Source organism: Typopeltis vanoorti, chromosome 19, assembly GCF_054136105.1.
Source record: "Typopeltis vanoorti isolate ZY-2024b chromosome 19, IOZ_Tvanoo_1.0, whole genome shotgun sequence".
NCBI lineage: Eukaryota > Metazoa > Arthropoda > Arachnida > Uropygi > Thelyphonidae > Typopeltis > Typopeltis vanoorti.
This window is the reverse complement of record NC_143567.1, coordinates 69,717,815-69,736,124: the sequence shown is the minus strand read 5'-3', so window position 1 is coordinate 69,736,124 and position 18,310 is coordinate 69,717,815. Positions and strand designations below refer to the sequence as shown.

At 34.9% G+C, this 18,310-nt stretch overlaps 1 protein-coding gene across 1 annotated transcript in view; it reads right to left on the bottom strand.

Annotated features, from left to right (window-relative positions):
* The window catches only part of PolQ (DNA polymerase theta), a 379,759-nt gene that overhangs the window by 18,008 nt on the left and 343,441 nt on the right, over positions 1 to 18,310 (bottom strand). The window contains exon 20 of the mRNA XM_090409009.1: positions 10,721 to 10,902. Coding sequence (XP_090265135.1) covers positions 10,721 to 10,902 — 182 coding nt within the window. The remainder of the gene's footprint in view (positions 1 to 10,720; positions 10,903 to 18,310) is intronic.

Below are 18,310 nucleotides of genomic sequence, written 5' to 3'. Positions count from 1 at the left end.
CCACCTGGATGATATACTCTTGCAAAGTGCTCGCTCAGTAATTCCACTATATCGACTGATTCGGTTACCTTCCTACCCTTAGCATTTTTTAAGATCATTCTACCATGAACATTTTTCCTTTTACTTGCAACATATTGAAAAAACTGTTTGGGATTCTCTTTAGCCTGCATGGCCAATTTTCTTTCGTAATCCGCTTTTGCTTTTCTTACCACCCTTGTTACCATTCTGGCCTGAGCTTTATACTGTTCCTGCGCCTGCTGGTCACCTTTCTCCTTAAATTCCCTCCACAATTGTTTCTTTTTTTGCAGCTCAAGTTTAATAGTGTTATTCATCCATTTAACCCCTACTTGATTTATTATTCGGACTCTTGGTATACAGTCAACCGTTGCCGCCTCCCATGCACTATCAACATCCAGCCCTTGCAGTTTTATATGGCATGGCACTGAACCAAGCACACACCTAAGCTTGTCACACTTACCAGCCTTATAATTCCACATGTACCCTGTCTTAATTGTAAATTCCACTCCTTTAGCCACCTCCCAAGTCATGACCTTATGGTCACTCTCACCAATTGGTGGCAACATGGTCATGTTCATTACAGCCACATTCTCAGTTGCAATTACTAGGTCAAGCACTCTCTCCCCCCTGGTATTTTCCACTACATGCTGCTGCAGATAGTTGCCCCTTAATAACTGCATAAAATCCAATTCCTTCCTCCCATGTGCCCTCTCCTCTTTCCAGTCAATGTTACCATAATTGAAATCACCCATAATAATTACCCTTCTTCCACTCATTTCTTCTATTTGCCTATGCATACTATCCCCACCATTGATTCCATCACCTGGTCTATAGCAGCACCCAATTGTATATTTTGTTCTGCTAGATTCTATCTCACACCAAACAGGCTCAAATGTGCTCTTTTCTCTATCCTGCAGTTCAACTTCTATACTCCTTGGCTGCAACTCATCAGCTATCATCAATAACACTCCCCCCCCCTTTTTATTCACCCTGTCACTCCTGAACACGCTATACCCGTCGCATTCAATCCCACTAGCTTTATCATCTTCTGTCAGCCATGTTTCACTAATACCAACAACCTGTGGTCTGGAAGTGCCAACCAAGGCCAAAAACTCTTCCTTCTTGTTCCTAATATTCCTGGCATTAGTGTACATGAATTGCAGAAGCCCATTTGTCCCATCCCTACTTTGATGCCTTATACTAACTCTCTCTCTCTCTCTATATATATATATATATATGTAGAAAGTATATATATATATATATATATAAACTGTGCTTTTACAAAAATAGAAAATCTAATTTAGTTGGCTTTATTTGACACCCGGTGGTTGTTAAGACCCATTTTACTGCTTTATTTAATAATTGATTTATTTGTTAAGTATTTTAACATCTAAAATGAAACTGAGTCTTTGGATCAATCTTGTTTAAGTTAATTTCCACCATACTGTAAAACTGTTTTATATTCTTTAATAACCCTGCACAGTTTTTTCCTTGGGTGGACATATTGTTGCCATTATCTTATATTTAACTCTCCAGCCAAAAACTGCAGTTTTTGGGTTGATGATACATAGATAGTGAGAATTATAGGTGGGACATGGAGTCTAAATCTCTTTCCTTAAAAAAGAAAAACATTTACATATACCAGAATAATGTAGTAGACTGCATCAAATGAATGTCTTTATTTTTTAGGCATTTTTTATTTAGGCATATTGAACCATTTTAGGCATTTTTTTAATGAATTTTTGTTATGAACTAATAGTACATTTGGGCAATAATGCAAGAAGCTAATTTTAAAAGCATTTGACACTCCTTAAGAAAATCAAACCCCAGGAAACTCCTTTACTAACATATGCATGTCAAACATGCACACCATGAAAATCCTCAACCTAGAAGTCCAAAATCTTGAAATTCCAAGACTAGCAATTATGGGAGATAAAAAACCTGAGTTTCTGGCTGGGAAGGTATTGTCATCTCTATAACAAGCCTTTTAATTTGTTTTAGACAATATACTACTTCTGAAGTTTTTTCAGAAAAAGTCTATCAAGCAAAGATTCCTCCTCATCTTGCAAAGTTGCGAACAATTAGTTGCACAAGCCCATTAATGCTCAACTAATGGCAGAACATCGACAGTATAATACCATGATTTATATTAACAATGAAAAATAATTAATTTCTGACAGTTATATGATTTGACAGACAAAGCAACTCATATAGATAGAATTAACTGTTCTACTATGACAGGCCATTAGCAATGAGATTTCTTACAGGATAAAAATGGACTTTGTAATATATATTAACCAAATTTTCTAATAAACAACATGATTAGTTTAGATGCCTGTCCTTTTGTACAGGACTTTGTAATATATATTAACCAAATTTTCTAATAAACAACATGTTTAGTTTAGATGCCTGTCCTTTAGTACAGGAAATGATATGCAATTCATATAAACAAGAACATTGTATAAACCAAGTTTGTATTTATTATATATAATACCAGCTAAGTGGCTAATTACATGGATAGTCCAAATAGGAAAGGATGCACGCTGAATTACAAAGCTGGAAATTATGACAAATTCAGGTGAATATGGTGCTTGGTTTTATGTTATCAGTTACTGAATAGGAAGTATGGAAAATATGCTTAAATGGTGCCATATCTGAATATATTATAGCGAGGGGAGTGGGTCTTTGGATGAGTTGAGTAAGCTTTTTAATTTTGCAGGGGGTTTAAAGAAAAAGAAAAGTTTTTTTTTTCTTCAAAGTATGCATTCTCAGTTGGGGTATAGCACTGAACAACTCTTAGCTTTCCAAATTTAGTTTTAAAATTTACTTATTATTTGCTCAGAAATTAGTTCCCACCCAATCATTGCTTGACTAAATATTTTGCTCATGAGAATTTCAACTCCATATTGATGTATATCAGTTATATTTGGCATCCCTGAAAAAAGAAATGCATTCCTATCGGGAAAATTTATTCTGCCATTACATCTTACTTTGCTAACCCCCAATAATTCAATTTTATATTTTTCCATCTCCTTTCTTAAGTTAGTTTCCTAATCTCTTAGTTTTCCTGTTTGATAGAGTGTTTTAACATTCCGTTAGCCAAATTGACCCCTAATTTTTCAAGTGTTAGTCGATACCATGGAATCCTGTCTGATTTCTGCATTTATCTGACTTTAAAACAATATTTAAATTTTCAGACACTTGCTGGTTGTTAGCCCATAGAGTTCCTATTCTGGTGGAAGGGCTGCTACCTCTGCATCTAGACAAGCATTTTATACACAAACATTTACTCTCATGCAGATGGTTCAGTCATACTGCCAATATGATAACAGGTTCTTCCATAAGAAAGTGAGGGTGGTATTTGAGTGGGAGAGGTTATATGTTATATATCATGAAATCAAGGACTTCATAATATTATGCAATCACCAACCCTTAGAACCCATTGTCAATTTAATGTTGCAAATTGCACTTTGGGTTGAAAAGGTTGCATACAGTGTATCATATTGATGGTACTAGATTGCAATAAATTGATGAGTCTAGGGACTTGGGGATTATGGTGGACAGAGAACTGAAGTTCAGATTGCATATGGCAAAAGTTGGTAAAATGGCTGAAAGGATTACTTAGATGCTGAAAAAAACATGCTAATGTCATGACACAAATTTGTGTACCTGGGTTTCTTGGGGACCGGGAAGTGGTAGAAGAGATTCAGAGATGAGGGACTAGCTGGTGACAGATCTGTGAAATGCTCCCTATAGGATAGGGTTGAAGGTTTGTGGGTTACAAAGTTTACTTGATAGGCAGAAAAGAGGGACAATGATAAAAACTTTTAAGATATTAAAGGGGATTTATAAAATTGATGCAAATATAGCAAATGGAGAATTAGGGGCCATCTGTGGAAGTTGTGTAAAAGTATGGTTAGTAGGGGTGTGCAGACCAGATGTTTTTTTGCATGGAGAATGATGAATGAGTTTAAGTAAAGATACAATAGGTTTTGTGTGTGCAATAGTTAGTTTGGGTCTCCCATGATGAGTCTCTGGACTCTATAGAAATACTGTATAATAATAATCATTATGCTGCAAGTAAAATAAGAATGAAAGTGGGATGAATAACTTGACTGAATGCAAATGGTATGCTGGTGTTTGAAGACGTGATTGTTCAATAATGAATACTCACTTCACTAAAATTTATCAACCTGGCTCATGTAACATGACACACAGTGCTCTCACTACACTTAATGAAAAGAGGTACCCAAGAAGAAGGTTCTAGAACTATTTCAAGTAGTGAGCACATCTGGTGTGTATGAGTTTAAGAGAAGATATAACATAAGTAACATGGGTGATGCATAACCTCCTTCAACTTGAGTCCCTAGAGCCCTCAGATAATAATAATGATAATAATTTATATAAATTTAAAAGATTTTTTTAATAACTATTAACTTCCCAAACGGCTGAAGTGGATGAAATACTCAGACTACCTCAGGATTTTTCATGGATCAAAACATGACTGGCATTCTGCCTTTTATCATGCAATTACACTCCTCTGCCATTAATCCCTTAAAGGTGATTATAGAGTCATTAATGCATTAACTGTAACAGAGTGAGTGACCTTTGTGTCACTAGACTTAAAGCATGCTGTTTTAGTTGGAATTTCCTTCAATGTCCTTCAATATTCCAACTTTTTGCTAAACAATTTATTTATTTGTGTCTATTCTCAAAAATAGACACAAATAAATAAATTGATAAAAATCTCAGATAAAAAAAATTTGATATGTGTGCAAATAAACAGTCTATTCTGAAATGTGATAAAAAGCTCAGCCTTAGCAATGAATTTATTTAGTAATGGTAAATTTATCATCTTGTATATTTCAGATCAGTGCAAAACAGGACAATTTATGCTCTTTCATGTTAATGACAATATTCCAGAAATTATTATTATTATTTATTTATTTTTGGAATTTTCGAATGCTTGTATTGAAAGTTCATTATGTTAAATATAATACCCTGATTCAATATTAAAAGTTCTAGCAGTCTCTAGAAAGCTCAGAAAATAATTTCAAGAGAGCAATAAACAAAATAAGGGAAATAAAACAATTTTGGAAACTATTATTAAAGACTTAGGTGCTGGTTTAAGGTTCATAATTAGGTTTAATGAAATAAATAAAATGCACAGAAATAATTAAACACAGGTTTAAGTGATCTGATATTTCATCTCTGTCACAGAGACATCATCTGGGATATAATATAAAAATTGTAATGATACACATAACACAATAATTAGAAGAAGTTAGACAAGAAGCCTATGAGGGATGTCCTCTATGGGGCTGTTGGATGGAAGGCCTAAGAATTATGAGGGAGAAGGGGATTCTGGATAAATCTGATAAACACCTAGAACAAAATGATATTAAAGCAACTGATACAACCACAAAAAAGAACATAATAGTAGCAGAGTTCTGAAGGTAATTTATATTCTTATATGTTCTTTTTTGTGGTTACATCAGTTGTTTTAATATCATTTTTGTTCTAGGTGTTTATCAGAACTTTTACCCCCCTCGTAATGTTTCTGAAATCTTGAGAAGTTTAACACAACCATATTTTATTAAGATTTGTATCATATCATATCAGTGGTTAAGCGTCCACAACCTTGAAACTATTCTTGGATTTCTTAACTGTAATTTGAGGTTAAGTGGTTAGCCGTATGCCTTCCCAGAGTGTCCTATGTCTGTAGATCATGTGTTCGTGGGGCCAGTTTGCTTGTTCTGGGGGACGAAAAACCTGAGTTTCCAGATGAAAAAAACCCCTGCTTCAGTATGAGACCATAACTCACCTTTAGTCGAAAGAGACCAGATAAAAGTTCCTCATGTCTTGGACGGAAATCGAATCCAGGTCTTTCTGACCAAAGGGCTTTGTCTATACTGACTGAGATATGGAGGCTCACATTTTATTATGATGTTTTTTTTTTTTTTTTTTTTTTTTTTTTTTATAAATCTGCTGCTAATTCTAAAAAAAAGTCTTTCAAGTTTCTATTTGCTATGGCAATCATGGCAGATGTCTTCATATAATGGCAAGTTTTGATGTTACCTCTTTGTTTATCAATAGCACCCTTTCCTCTTCTTGTACTTGAACCTTAAAAATGTTTTACCCTGATCTCTTCAATTCTGCCATCCATACTGGTTACTCCACTTGGCAGGACACCATATATAAACAGACAAAGGGTACAGTCGGGATGCTTAAGGGTGAAAGCCGTATAACTGAGAGGAGACCTCCACATAGCCTTTAAAGGAATGAGGAGAACTGACCTAATGTCCAATCCTAATCTTCTCATGGTGCACCCTGTTGGGTATCTACCTGGATACTGAACAAACTAGGATGGACTGGCAATTTGGGATTTAGCCAGCCAAATTGTATTCTTATTGGTTAAACCAAAATAAAAAAATGATGGTACGACATGACAAAATTTCATGCCGGCTGGGGCGTCGCCCAGTTAAACAAGGGCCCCGTTGTTTTCGCCTGGGAACCAGGGTGAACAGCGAAAAGTCAGCTACTAGAACAAATCTGAAAACATACCCCCAACTCAACATCACCAGAGTTAAAGATCGGTACTATCAAGATAAGAAGCCTGAATGGCAAAGAAATGGAGCTAGCTGAGGAATTAGATAAGTGCCAGATCGACATAATAGGGGTGACTGAAACTAAAAAGACAAAAACAGGTGAGATCTTTCTGAGGAATAAATACAAAATGTTATATTCAGGCAATGACAATCAAGGAAAAGAAGGAGTAGCCATAGTATTCAACACAAAATATGAGGTTAATCTTCTTGAATGGCAGTCAGTCTCAAGTAGAGTAATGTGGGCAAATATGAGAATGGGGAACTGGACAATGAGACTTATTTATGCCTATGGTCCCACAGAATGTTCTACTAAGGTAGACGTGGAGGAATTTTTTGAGGCTTTAGAAAAAGCAATTGACACAATGAAAAAGGAAAAGTTGGTCCTTGTTAGGGATCTAAATAGCAGAGTAGGAAATGATTGTGAGACATACAGAAATATTTTGAGAAAATTTGGAGAAAAGAGCAAAGCTAATAATAATGGCAAATATCTGTTGGATTTCTGCTCAGGACATGGACTGGTTATTACTAACACAATGTTCCAATATAAAAATGTGCACAAATTCACATGGAGAGAAGAGGTAAGGAATAAGAAAAGTCTCATTGACTATGCTATTGTTGAAAGTGATGTTTTCTCCCTGTGCAGGACACCAGAGTGTATAGAGGATTTGAAATTGGAAGTGATCACTATTTAGTCTTGAGCAGGATAAAATTGAATTTCTTATTGAAAAGAATAACATGTAAGAAAGTTTTAAAAGTTGAGCAGCTCTCAGATGTGAACTGTAGACTAAAATACACAAAGATTATTGAAGAAAAAATGAAAGAGTTTGAGAACAGGAATCGAACCTTGGAGATTCAGTGGCAAGCCTTGAAGAAAGCCCTGATTGATTCAGCGAGAGAGGCATGTGGTGAAGTTGTCTGCAAGGATAGAAAAATAAGAACTCCATGGTGGACACAGGAAGTTAAACAGGCAGTAAAGGAAAAGAAGAAAGCATATCAAAAGTTTCTGGCAAATAAGTCAGCTTGTGCTCTTAGAGAATACAGAGACAAATGTAAGAAAGCTAAACAGTGTGTAAAACTAGCTAAACAAAAGTCATGGGACTTTTGTTTAGCTAGTTTTGATATTTATTTTCTGTATTCTTGCCAAACAAAAGTTTGGCAAGAATACAGAAAATAAATATCAAGAAGGTGGCAAAATATTCTGGAGGTTGTTGAAGAAGCTTAAGAATGGAGGAAAGAGTGCTGTAAAAGGAGTTAGAGATGATAAAGGTGACATGAAAACGAGAGAAAAAGATATCTTGAAGTATGGAGTAATTACTTTGAAAAACTGCTAAATGAAACAAGCAGTGATGACAGCACCGTGGTAAAAAACACTGACCAGGCATGCAGTCAGGAATACATATCCATACTTGAAGTAGAAAAATCCATCAAAGGCTTGAAATGTGGAAAGGCAAAAGGAGTAGATGATATTCGACCAGAAATGCTGAAGTATGGTGGTATAAAAGTCTTACAGTAGCTGCACTGCATAGTTCAGAAAGCCTGGACAGAGGGACGAATTCCCAATGATTGGAGTAGAGCAATCATAGTACCCATATATAAAAAGGAAATAAAACTGAATGTGAGAATTAGAATTACAGAGTTATTTCCCTACTGAGTGTTCCTGGCAAGATCTATGCAAGTATACTTGAGAAACGGTTGAGAAGAATTGTGGAAGAAAAACTTGCTGAAGAACAAGCTAGATTCAGGCCAAATAGAGGCTGTCAGGATCAGATCTTCACTTTACGACAAATAGTCGAGAAAGCATGGGAATATAACAAAGATCTGTATTTAAGTTTTGTCGATTTGGAAAAGGCATATGACAAGGTGCCAAGAGAGAAGCTGTTCAATATGCTACAGTTATATGGTGTCAATGGGGCATTATATCAAGTAATACTTAGTCTTTATTTGAGTTGTAAGTCAGCAGTTAGAATTGAAGGAAGTACAGGAAGATGGTTTAATGTTAAATCTGGTGTGAGACAAGGATGTACATTATCACCTCTGTTATTCATTATCTATATGGATCACATTATGAAGGAAAGTGGTGTTAAACATGATATCAAAATTGGAGATGTTAATGTCAGCTCTTTGCTTTATGCAGATGATGCTATACTTCTAAATAAATCTGCTACACGTCTGCAAGATTCTCTGACTAAATTGAATAACTGTTGTAATAGATATGGTATGAAGGTCAGCATTAAAAAGATAAAGACAATGAAAATAGGCAGAATCACTGAAAATGTCAACTGTGTTGTGAATGGAGAACCTGTGGAACAAGTAAAACATTTCAGCTACTTAGGCATGATTTTTAGTGAAGATGGTAAATTAAATATAGAAATAGACAACAGAATCAGCAAAGCTGGTATGGTGGGAAGTCAATTGAATAAATTCATATGGAATAAGAGAGAAATTAGTCAGAACACTAAATTATCTGTATAGAAGACAGTGTTCAAACCAATTTTAACTTATGGATCTGAGAGCTGCGTCAGAAGTAAAACACTTGACCAAAGACTAGAGACCGCGGATATGAGAGTTCTGAGAAAATTATAGGCGTGAACAGATAGCATCAATGACAATATCATATTAAAAACGATGATATTAGAAAAAACTTGACATTTTCAGCGTCCAGGAATGCGTTAGCAGAGCTAATCTCAGGTGGTATGGTCACTTAAACAGAATGGGCGAAAAAAGATTAGCAAAACAAGTGTTCTCTGCCAGGTTGGCACCAAAACGACCCAGAGGAAGACCAAGATATAGGTGGATTGATACAGTACAAAGTGCCTTAGACGATAGAAATATAAGATCTGATAATGTTGGAGTCTTGACAAGTAACAGACTGATTTGGAGGAAAATTGTAGATAGGAAGTTAGTAATGATGTAATTTTTTTCACGTAGTACTATCATATCCTGTACACTCCTTGAGGGTACATGGCAGGAATTTGATGATGGATGAAGGGTACAGTCATGGGCTTTTCCCTCTCTCCTCCTCTGACAGCCAATTTCTATATGGAGCATTTTGAAAATCATGCTCTTGATACTACCATTCTCAAACCTTCTAACAGACTATGCTACATTGATGATGTATTCTCTGTTTGGCCATATGGCTCAGACACATTAGATTATTTTATTCTCCAGCTCAACACTTAGCATGCCAGAAACCAGTTCACTATAGAAAGAGAAAATAATAATAGCCTGCCTTATCTAGACATTATACATAGAATGACATGTCATGCCAATGACACTCTTTCTGAGTTTACAGAAAACCAACACACACACACACACACACACACACACACACAAACTTTCTCATTCCCCCCCCTCCAAAAAAAACAAACCAATATGGTATTATTAAACCGCTTGTCATCAGAGCCTCCAAGCTGTTCCAACCATATTTCGCATATACTTTGCTGAACTCTCCTTTATTCGACAGACTTTCTTGTCCGAATGTATACAATGCCAAAAAAAATTGACAATATAGTTGTTCTTCTCATTACCTCACATCCTTATGAACATATAAGGATACAAGTGGAGTACAAGAGAATAACAAGGTGACCTAGAAAAGAAGCCAAATGCAGAGTACAAAGTTTTACTACGACAATCAGAGAAATGTCATCAAGATCAGGAGAATTTTTTTTGGTATCCAGTTTGGATAAAATTCTTGTGATCTCTTTCTGGGGGGGGGGAGGAATCAAAGGAAGCATTAAATGTTGCATATTGGTGAGAGGAGAACATTTATCAAGATTCCTCGTAAAAGAACATGAGGAGAAGTAAAAAGCCAGGAGATTGGCTTTTATCTGTTGATAACAGAATTGACAGTATGACAGTCTGAGAGCAAAAGAGATGGAAGCAGAATTGAACAAAGGCAAAAAATGAGAAACATGAGCTGAGTGCTATTTGGACATAATAATGCAATTTTCCTGATTTTAGCTCTTTTAGGATTAGGTAGAAACTAAAATTTTTATGACCTAAATATTTAGGCCTTAATACAGATATGAATGTTTAAAATAATTTTATACATAAAACAGAAGCAACAAAACAAATTTAATATTAAGGTACTATACCCTGGCCACATCTTCTGATGAAGAAATTAAGAAATGCCTTCCTGCAAGCCGATATGCTTCTTTTTCCAATATCTTCAGCTGTTTTTGAAGGCTACTGCGATAGCCTATTGCTCTCTCACAATCGAATCCAAAACCATTTTGTTCTATTTTTGCTAAGGTAACAGCTGAAGCCATCTCAAGATCTGTGATAAATCAAATAAATATACATTAAAGTGCTGTTATACTAATAATTGGCATTTAGTGACTTTATCTCAGTACTTCAAGATATTTATTCCTAAGACCATTCTAACTCAGAAATATCATAATAACATAGATCCAATTCTCAAATATAGCACAAATGAGCAGGCATAAAGCCGGTGTACCAGATTTCACTTTAACTAGTGAAACAGCACAAGTCAGATTTCCCCACTTTGTCATATTAAGATGATTACATTATTATTGAAATTAATCATGAACACGCTGTTTATATTTTCCAGTGCAGAACATGCTGACATAGATTTTGCAATGGTAAGGCAACTATACCATTCATTAACATAATATACCATTGGCTTCCATAACAAAGAATCTGGTTCAACAACAAGAAAGTGACTTATTTTTGAGTGTGCATAAAATTACTCAAATGGTAGAATACATTCCATTTCTTTGTATCCAAAGAACTTTTGCCAACCTTCACAACCAATGCATGACCGGGCAGTATCACATACAATGGATGCTGTCTGTATCACATCTAGTAAATTTTCCACATATAGGGATATGGGTCTAATAAGCATTCCCACTTGGCTCAAATATGCTTTTTATGTAAAATGGTTCAGGTGTTATTAATAATTCCATGATAATAATAATATACTGTAAAAAAGTTATAATTTCAAAATTAAAACTTTTTTCTCATAACATAATAATAAAATAAACAACAATTTATTAAATTGCTTCAAACTAAACTAACATTCTGAGATCACAAAAACACATCTGATATATTACAAAGACATTACAGCTTAGTTGACTGAGTGGAGGGTGTATTTTTCTCCAACAGGCTGCTAGTCTGAATTCCATAGTGGAAAGAGAGATTTGTGCTTGTTTGTGAAGGTCTTAAATGAATTTCATATTCTGGTGTGAAGCCCCTCTGCATAATGGAGATATGAAGTGACTTGAAAAAATCTCATTCTGTTCTGGAGCAGGATTTCTGGATAATCTAAGCCTCAGTCTGCTCACCCATCCACAGTAGTAATCTCATCCATCATGTCAACATCTTTGTCAATCAGTATTTCACTGACTGTGAATCATAAGCAACTGCAGTTTTCAGATACTTTTGTTCAACTTGAAAAATTTTTTTTTTGTCATTTTTAATAGCCATGAGTTTTCCATACAAAGTGCTACTGATAAAGCACCTCAAAATCTCAAATGAAAACATAAAAGTTATGGTTTAGATGTGAAAGAAATTGTTAACAGAAAAAGAACTGGTGAATGAATGAATTAATAAAGCACATTCATTTTCCCAACCTGAAAACAACTGTTCATAACATCTTAAGGATAGAAATATTGAAGTAGGACTAAGATGATGGTAAGGTATTCTGAAGTGTAATTAATGTGTAGAAGGAATAATGTAGAGATACTGGAAAGATGATTAGCAACAGGAACATTTTTGTCAACAACATATGCCTATAATCAGGGCTTGAAAAATTCACTCTTCTGCTTGTCTATGATTGGTGAGAATTTTTAGTTGAGTAAAAAAATCAAGAGGCATTTCACAGTTTAATCATCGGTTTTATTCACATAATGATGTTTCATTTTCATGTAGTAAATAATTTCTTGTATATTAAACTTGCTTATTGTATCATAATAGAATATGACCAATGAGAGGATAGGATATGAATGCATCATTTTATCTTTGAAAGAGTAGCATGCATATACCACGAGATAACAGATAACAAGTCAACTAACAAGGAAAACTAAAACAGGTATACAGCTGACAGTGGTAATTTAGCTTATTTCTTACAAAGTGATGGAATAAGCAGAATTTGATACTTAATGATGTTGTTATATGCCATCCAGTCATTTCTGACTCTTGGTGATCTTGTGAACAAAGTCCCTCATCTCACTTGGTCTCGTCATTTCTTTCAGCAGTTGTAAGTTTAAGTTGGTTTTTCAATGATTCATCTGCTTGCATAATATGCCCAAAATACATTAACTTCTCTTTAACGATCATTGTCTCCAAGGAATATCCTGTCTTTATACTCTCTAAACCTTCTTATTAGTCATTCTTGTAGTCCATGGAATTCTTAATAGCCTTCTCCACACCCATAGTTCAAATGAATTAACTCACTTTCTGTCTTTCTTTTTAATGATCCTTTCTTCCTATATCACTAATATATCACCATCATCATCAGTCATTGTCGATCCACTGCTGGATGAAGGCCTTCTCAAGATTACTCCAAAACTGTCTTATCCGTGGCTCTCCTTTTCCATGTCACTCCTGCAAATCTGATGATATCATCAATCGACCGTGATTTAGGTCGGTGTCGTGGTCGTTTTTCCTCATGTGGAATCCAATCCAGTACTTCTATTGTCCATTGTTGATCTTGTCTTCAAGCAATATGCCCAGCCCATTACCGCTTCAGATGTTTCACTCTTCCTATGATGTCAGAGACTTTGGTTTGGTTTCTTATCCACGTATTCCTTTTGTGAACTAGTCTTGTGATACCGAGTCTACATCTTTCCACACTAAAGTGTGTTGCTGTTAATTTCCTTTGCATTTAGTGTCCAAGTTTCACAGCCATATGTCAATATAGGAAGAATACATTGGTTAAAAACTTTTCTCTTCAGGCATAATGGTAGTTGGCTTTTGAACATGAATGTAATTTTCCAAATGCTTTTCACCCAAGCATCGTGTGTCTTTTAATTTCATCCATGATATTTTGTTTCATTGATATCTGTTGTCTTAAATATATGTAATAGTCTACTTATTTAATTTCCTCATTATTGATTTTTATTATTTCTGGTTGGACATAGCTACTGAACATAACTTAGCCCTAATTTTGGAGAGATTGTGTCATTCTGTCTTATACCTCTCTGTATTTCCACAGTAAAGATGTTTCCATTGAAATGAATTGCTGCTGTGGCATTGATGTATGCTGATTTGATGGTTCTGATGTATGGCTCCTCTGCTTGTTGGTTTCATAATGCTCTAAGTATTACACAAGTTTTTAGTGAATCAAAGGCTTTCTCATAATCAATAAAACCAAGACATAATGGTAACTGATATTCATTACACCGTTCAAAAATCTGCTGTACAACTTGAATACGGTCCATTGTATTGTACTAAAGCCACTTCGAAAGCCTGTTTGTTCTTTTGGTTGTGCTAGGTCTAGAGTTGTACAAAGCCTATGAGCTAAGACTTTTGTAAACACTTTGTTAACTAATAGTAGACTGATGGGTTGGTAGTTCGTCAAGTCTTCTACCTCACCTTTTTTTATGTATCAGAATTAGGGTAGCCTTCTTCCATGTTCTTGGTACATCATTTTTCTTCAGGCATAAGGCAAATAGTTTTGCTAAGAGTTTGTAGATTATTTCTCCACCTGTTTTTTTAGACGTTCAGCTATAACTCCATCCTCACCTCCCATTTTGGAAGCTTGGATGCTACACATAACTTCTATTGGTAGAATCTGTGGTACTTCAGTTCCGTAGTTGTCTTCTTCTTCATTTAATTCATCATCCTGATATAATACTGAGTAAAATTCTTCAATTCTTTTTGCTATAGCATATCTATCACTGGTTATGGTCCCATCTTGTAGTTTGACTGCAACCATCTGTTTATTGCTGGTTGTTTTCTATTATGATTGTTTTCAATTATTTGTTGTATGAATTTGCAATTGAATTTTCTTGTTTCTTCTGCGATATGTTTTTCTGATCGTTTTGCACAAGTCAGTATATTCAATTTTATTCTGTAGGTTATTTGATTGTTTAATTTCTCTTCGTTTCTTCATAAGCTGTTTTGTTTCTTCAGATATTTTATTGTTTGTGTTCTGTGGTATCAGGTATTTCAAGTGAGCATTTTAAAAGGTTTTGAATAATAATGTCATTACTTTCTGATGGATCAGCATTGCCATCTATAATAAGATAATTAAATCTGTTGTTTAGTTTATGTTAGAATACACCTTTTTTAATGTTAACTTAGTGTTCATCTATGTTTTGCTTTGATCTTCGAAACATCTTTCTTCTTTCTTTTTGGCAGTTGTTTTTTGGATTTTACAGTGTAACATATGATGATCACTTCCAATGTTGAAGGTATTTATAACAGACCAGTCTTGAAAGATGTTCTTCTTGTTGCAGAGGATAAAATCAATTTCACTAGTTTTTCCCATTTGAACTTTTCCATTTCTGCACTTCTTATGTGTTTTTTTCTTGAAAAAGGAATTTATGATGTACAGTTTTTCTTTATCTGCAAATTCTATTAACCTTGCTCCTCTATCATTTCTCATGCTATATCCAAAATTTCCCATTGAGCTTTCATCTGATTGTTCTATACCAATTCTAGCATTGAAGTCTCCCATTACAATTTTGAAATGTTTTCCTTTATTGTAGAGTTGGGATACATCATGATAGAAGACTCTTTCTTTTACGGTTACACGGTGATTAGCATTCATATTTATGAATTTAGGGATACAAAACACACGTATTGAAATGTTATTTTACTTATTATTAATAAAATAACACTTAACATTTTGGCCTCTGTATTGAGGCCATCATCAGAAAGATACATGTGTATAGGAAACCAAGCTACATATTCTTGCACTCTATAAAGGTAAATTAAATCTATGCTGGTAATTAATCTTTTTCTTAGTCTGACCTCTAGTGATAAATAAATAAAAAATAATTTTAAAAAATTAATAAATAAAATAAATAAAAAACTACAATAAAATCTGCTAAAGTCCTCCTGTACTAAGATTCTTCTGGATATGTACAGTTCAGATTGTTATAGTACGATTTTCTTCTGGACTGGTACAGTTCAAGTTGCTATTGAATGTTAAGAGGGGGGGGGGGAAGAAAACACTTCACCAAGTCTTCTTGTATTGAGATTTTTTTTTTTTTTGGCTGGTTCTGGTTGCTATAAAGGTTGCAAATAGGTCCTCCACATCCTTGGAATGGTTAGACCATCATTTTTGCTCAGATTTGGATTATATTTGAGCATTTCACATGCTTCTTTAAATTTCCTCTTGAACAAGGTTTTAGTGCAGTGTATGGACTTGGTATCTTTCCAATCAATTCTATGGTATGTTTGGAGTGAGTGGTCAGAAACGCCGGTTTTTTCAAAATGGAGGTATTTAATGTGTTTGTGTTCATCCTTCCTAATTGGGATGGTTCACACCGTTTCTCCTATATATGGTAGGTTACATGTGCATTGTATTTTGTAAACCCCTGGGTGGGCTAGATGTGGAAGAGGATCTTTGGAAGAACTGAGTAGGTGTCTTAATTTTGTCGGAAGTTTAAAAGTGGTTTTGATGTTGTATTTGTGTAGTGTTCTGTCTATTTTTTCAGAAATGCCTCTAACATAAAGTATAGCAATAGCATTCTTGAAATCTTTTTTTGTTTTTAGTGGTATCTCTGTGGAGGATCTTGTGAATAGTTTTTTTACTGTATCCATTTTTTATAAATGTATGGTTGATGATCTCGTATTCCTGGTTTAGAGCTTGTTCATTTGAACAAATAGTTTGAGCTCTGTGTTTAAGGGTGCTTATGACCCCTAGTTTTTATGTTGGGTGGTGATAAGAATTTTTGTGTATGTACTGGCCTGTGTGTGTAGGTTTAAAGGAGACTGAGAAGGAGAGACAGCCTTAGGGAAAACATGTAACAAGAGTGTCTAGGAATGAAGAGAGTTGTTTTTTCTATTTCAATGGTGAATTGGATACACTTGTATTGTTTGTTCAGGTGGCTAAGGAATGTATTTAGTGCTTTGCGGCCATGGGGCCAAATGGCGAAAATACCATAGATGTATCTCAGCCAAATTTTGGGCTTTAGGTATGCTGACTCGAGAGCTCATTGTACCCATAGCTGTACCCTCTTTTTGAAAGTAAAAATTATTTTGCCACACACGAAATATCTGGAGTGAAGTACGTGGGCAAAGAAAGCCGTGATGTCGTGTGGAAATATGTTCTGTAGGAGCAAGATAGTATCATTGATCTGGACATTGGTGAAAAGGGAAGTTATGTCAAAGCTGACTAATAAATCTTGGTCATTGAGTGTAATGTGTTTAATTTTGTTTATGAAATGTTGTATATTTTTTATGTAGGAAGGAGAATGACCTACCAATTCCTTGCGTATGCCTACTAATTTTTTGGCTAAGTGGTAATTTGGGCTGTCGATTCCTTCAACAATCAGACGTAGTGGTGTGTCTGTTTTGTGTATTTTTGGCAGGCCATAAACTCTGGGCGCGTGGGCATAATGAGGTATTAGTTTTTTAGTTGCTTCTTCTGGCCATGTTTTAACGGATTTAATTAATTCAGTTGTTTTCTTTTTTGATGCGTTTTGTGGGTTTGTAGTTTACCATTTGGTAGGTGTTGTGGTCCGATACCAAATGGTTCATTTTTTTCTATGTAAGTTGTCAGATCCAAAACAACATGGTATTCCCTTTATCTGCTTTTGTGATTATAATGTCCTGGTTATTTTTTTAGGGATTTGAGGGCCAGTTTTTCCATTTTGTGTAAGTTGCTGCTTAGTTTTTTGTTTGAATTTAGTATATAAGATGTTTCCATATGTATTTTGTCAGCTAGATTGGCAGGGATGGATCTTAAACCTCTCTCGATATGATAAATGATATCAAGTTTGTTATACAGGAGGACTTTAGCAGAGTTTATTGTAGTTTTTTATTTATTTTGTTTATTAATTTTTTATTTTTATTATTTCTTATTTATTTTTTTATCACTAGAGGTCAGGCTAAGAAAAAGATCAATTAACAGCATAAATTTAATTTACCTTTATAGAGTGCAAGAGCATGTAGCTTGGTTTCCTATACACATGTATCTTTCTGATGATGACCTCGATACAGGGGTCGAAACGTCAAGTGTTATTTTATTAATAATAAGTAAAACAATCATTTCAACACGTGTGTTGTGTGTCCCTAAATTCATAAATGAATGCTGATCACCGTGTAACCTTAAAAGAAAGAGTCATCATAATCCATGGAGTTGAAAGTTTATTTTTCACTTGGTTAGAGTATAATAAAATTAGTTTAATCCTTTATCCAAGTGTGAGCAAACAAAGTTTGCACCTGAAAGTATCTTCAGGACTGGGGTAAAGTGGTACAACACCAGGGCAACTCGTTGCAAAGTGTTGTACCACCTTACCCCAGTCCTGAAGATACTTTCAGGCGCAAACTTTGTTTGCTCACACTTGGATAAAGGATTAAACTAATTTTATTATACTCTAACCAAGTGAAAAATAAACTTTCAACATCTTTCTCTAAATCCAGAGTAATTTATTAAAAAAAGGGTGGCACACCATTTGGCAACTCCTATAGGTAGAGATGACCTGCTAATGCTTCTGCCTGGTATCTCCACTTGGCCTGGCTCCTACTGAAGAGACCTCAATAAAGGTCGA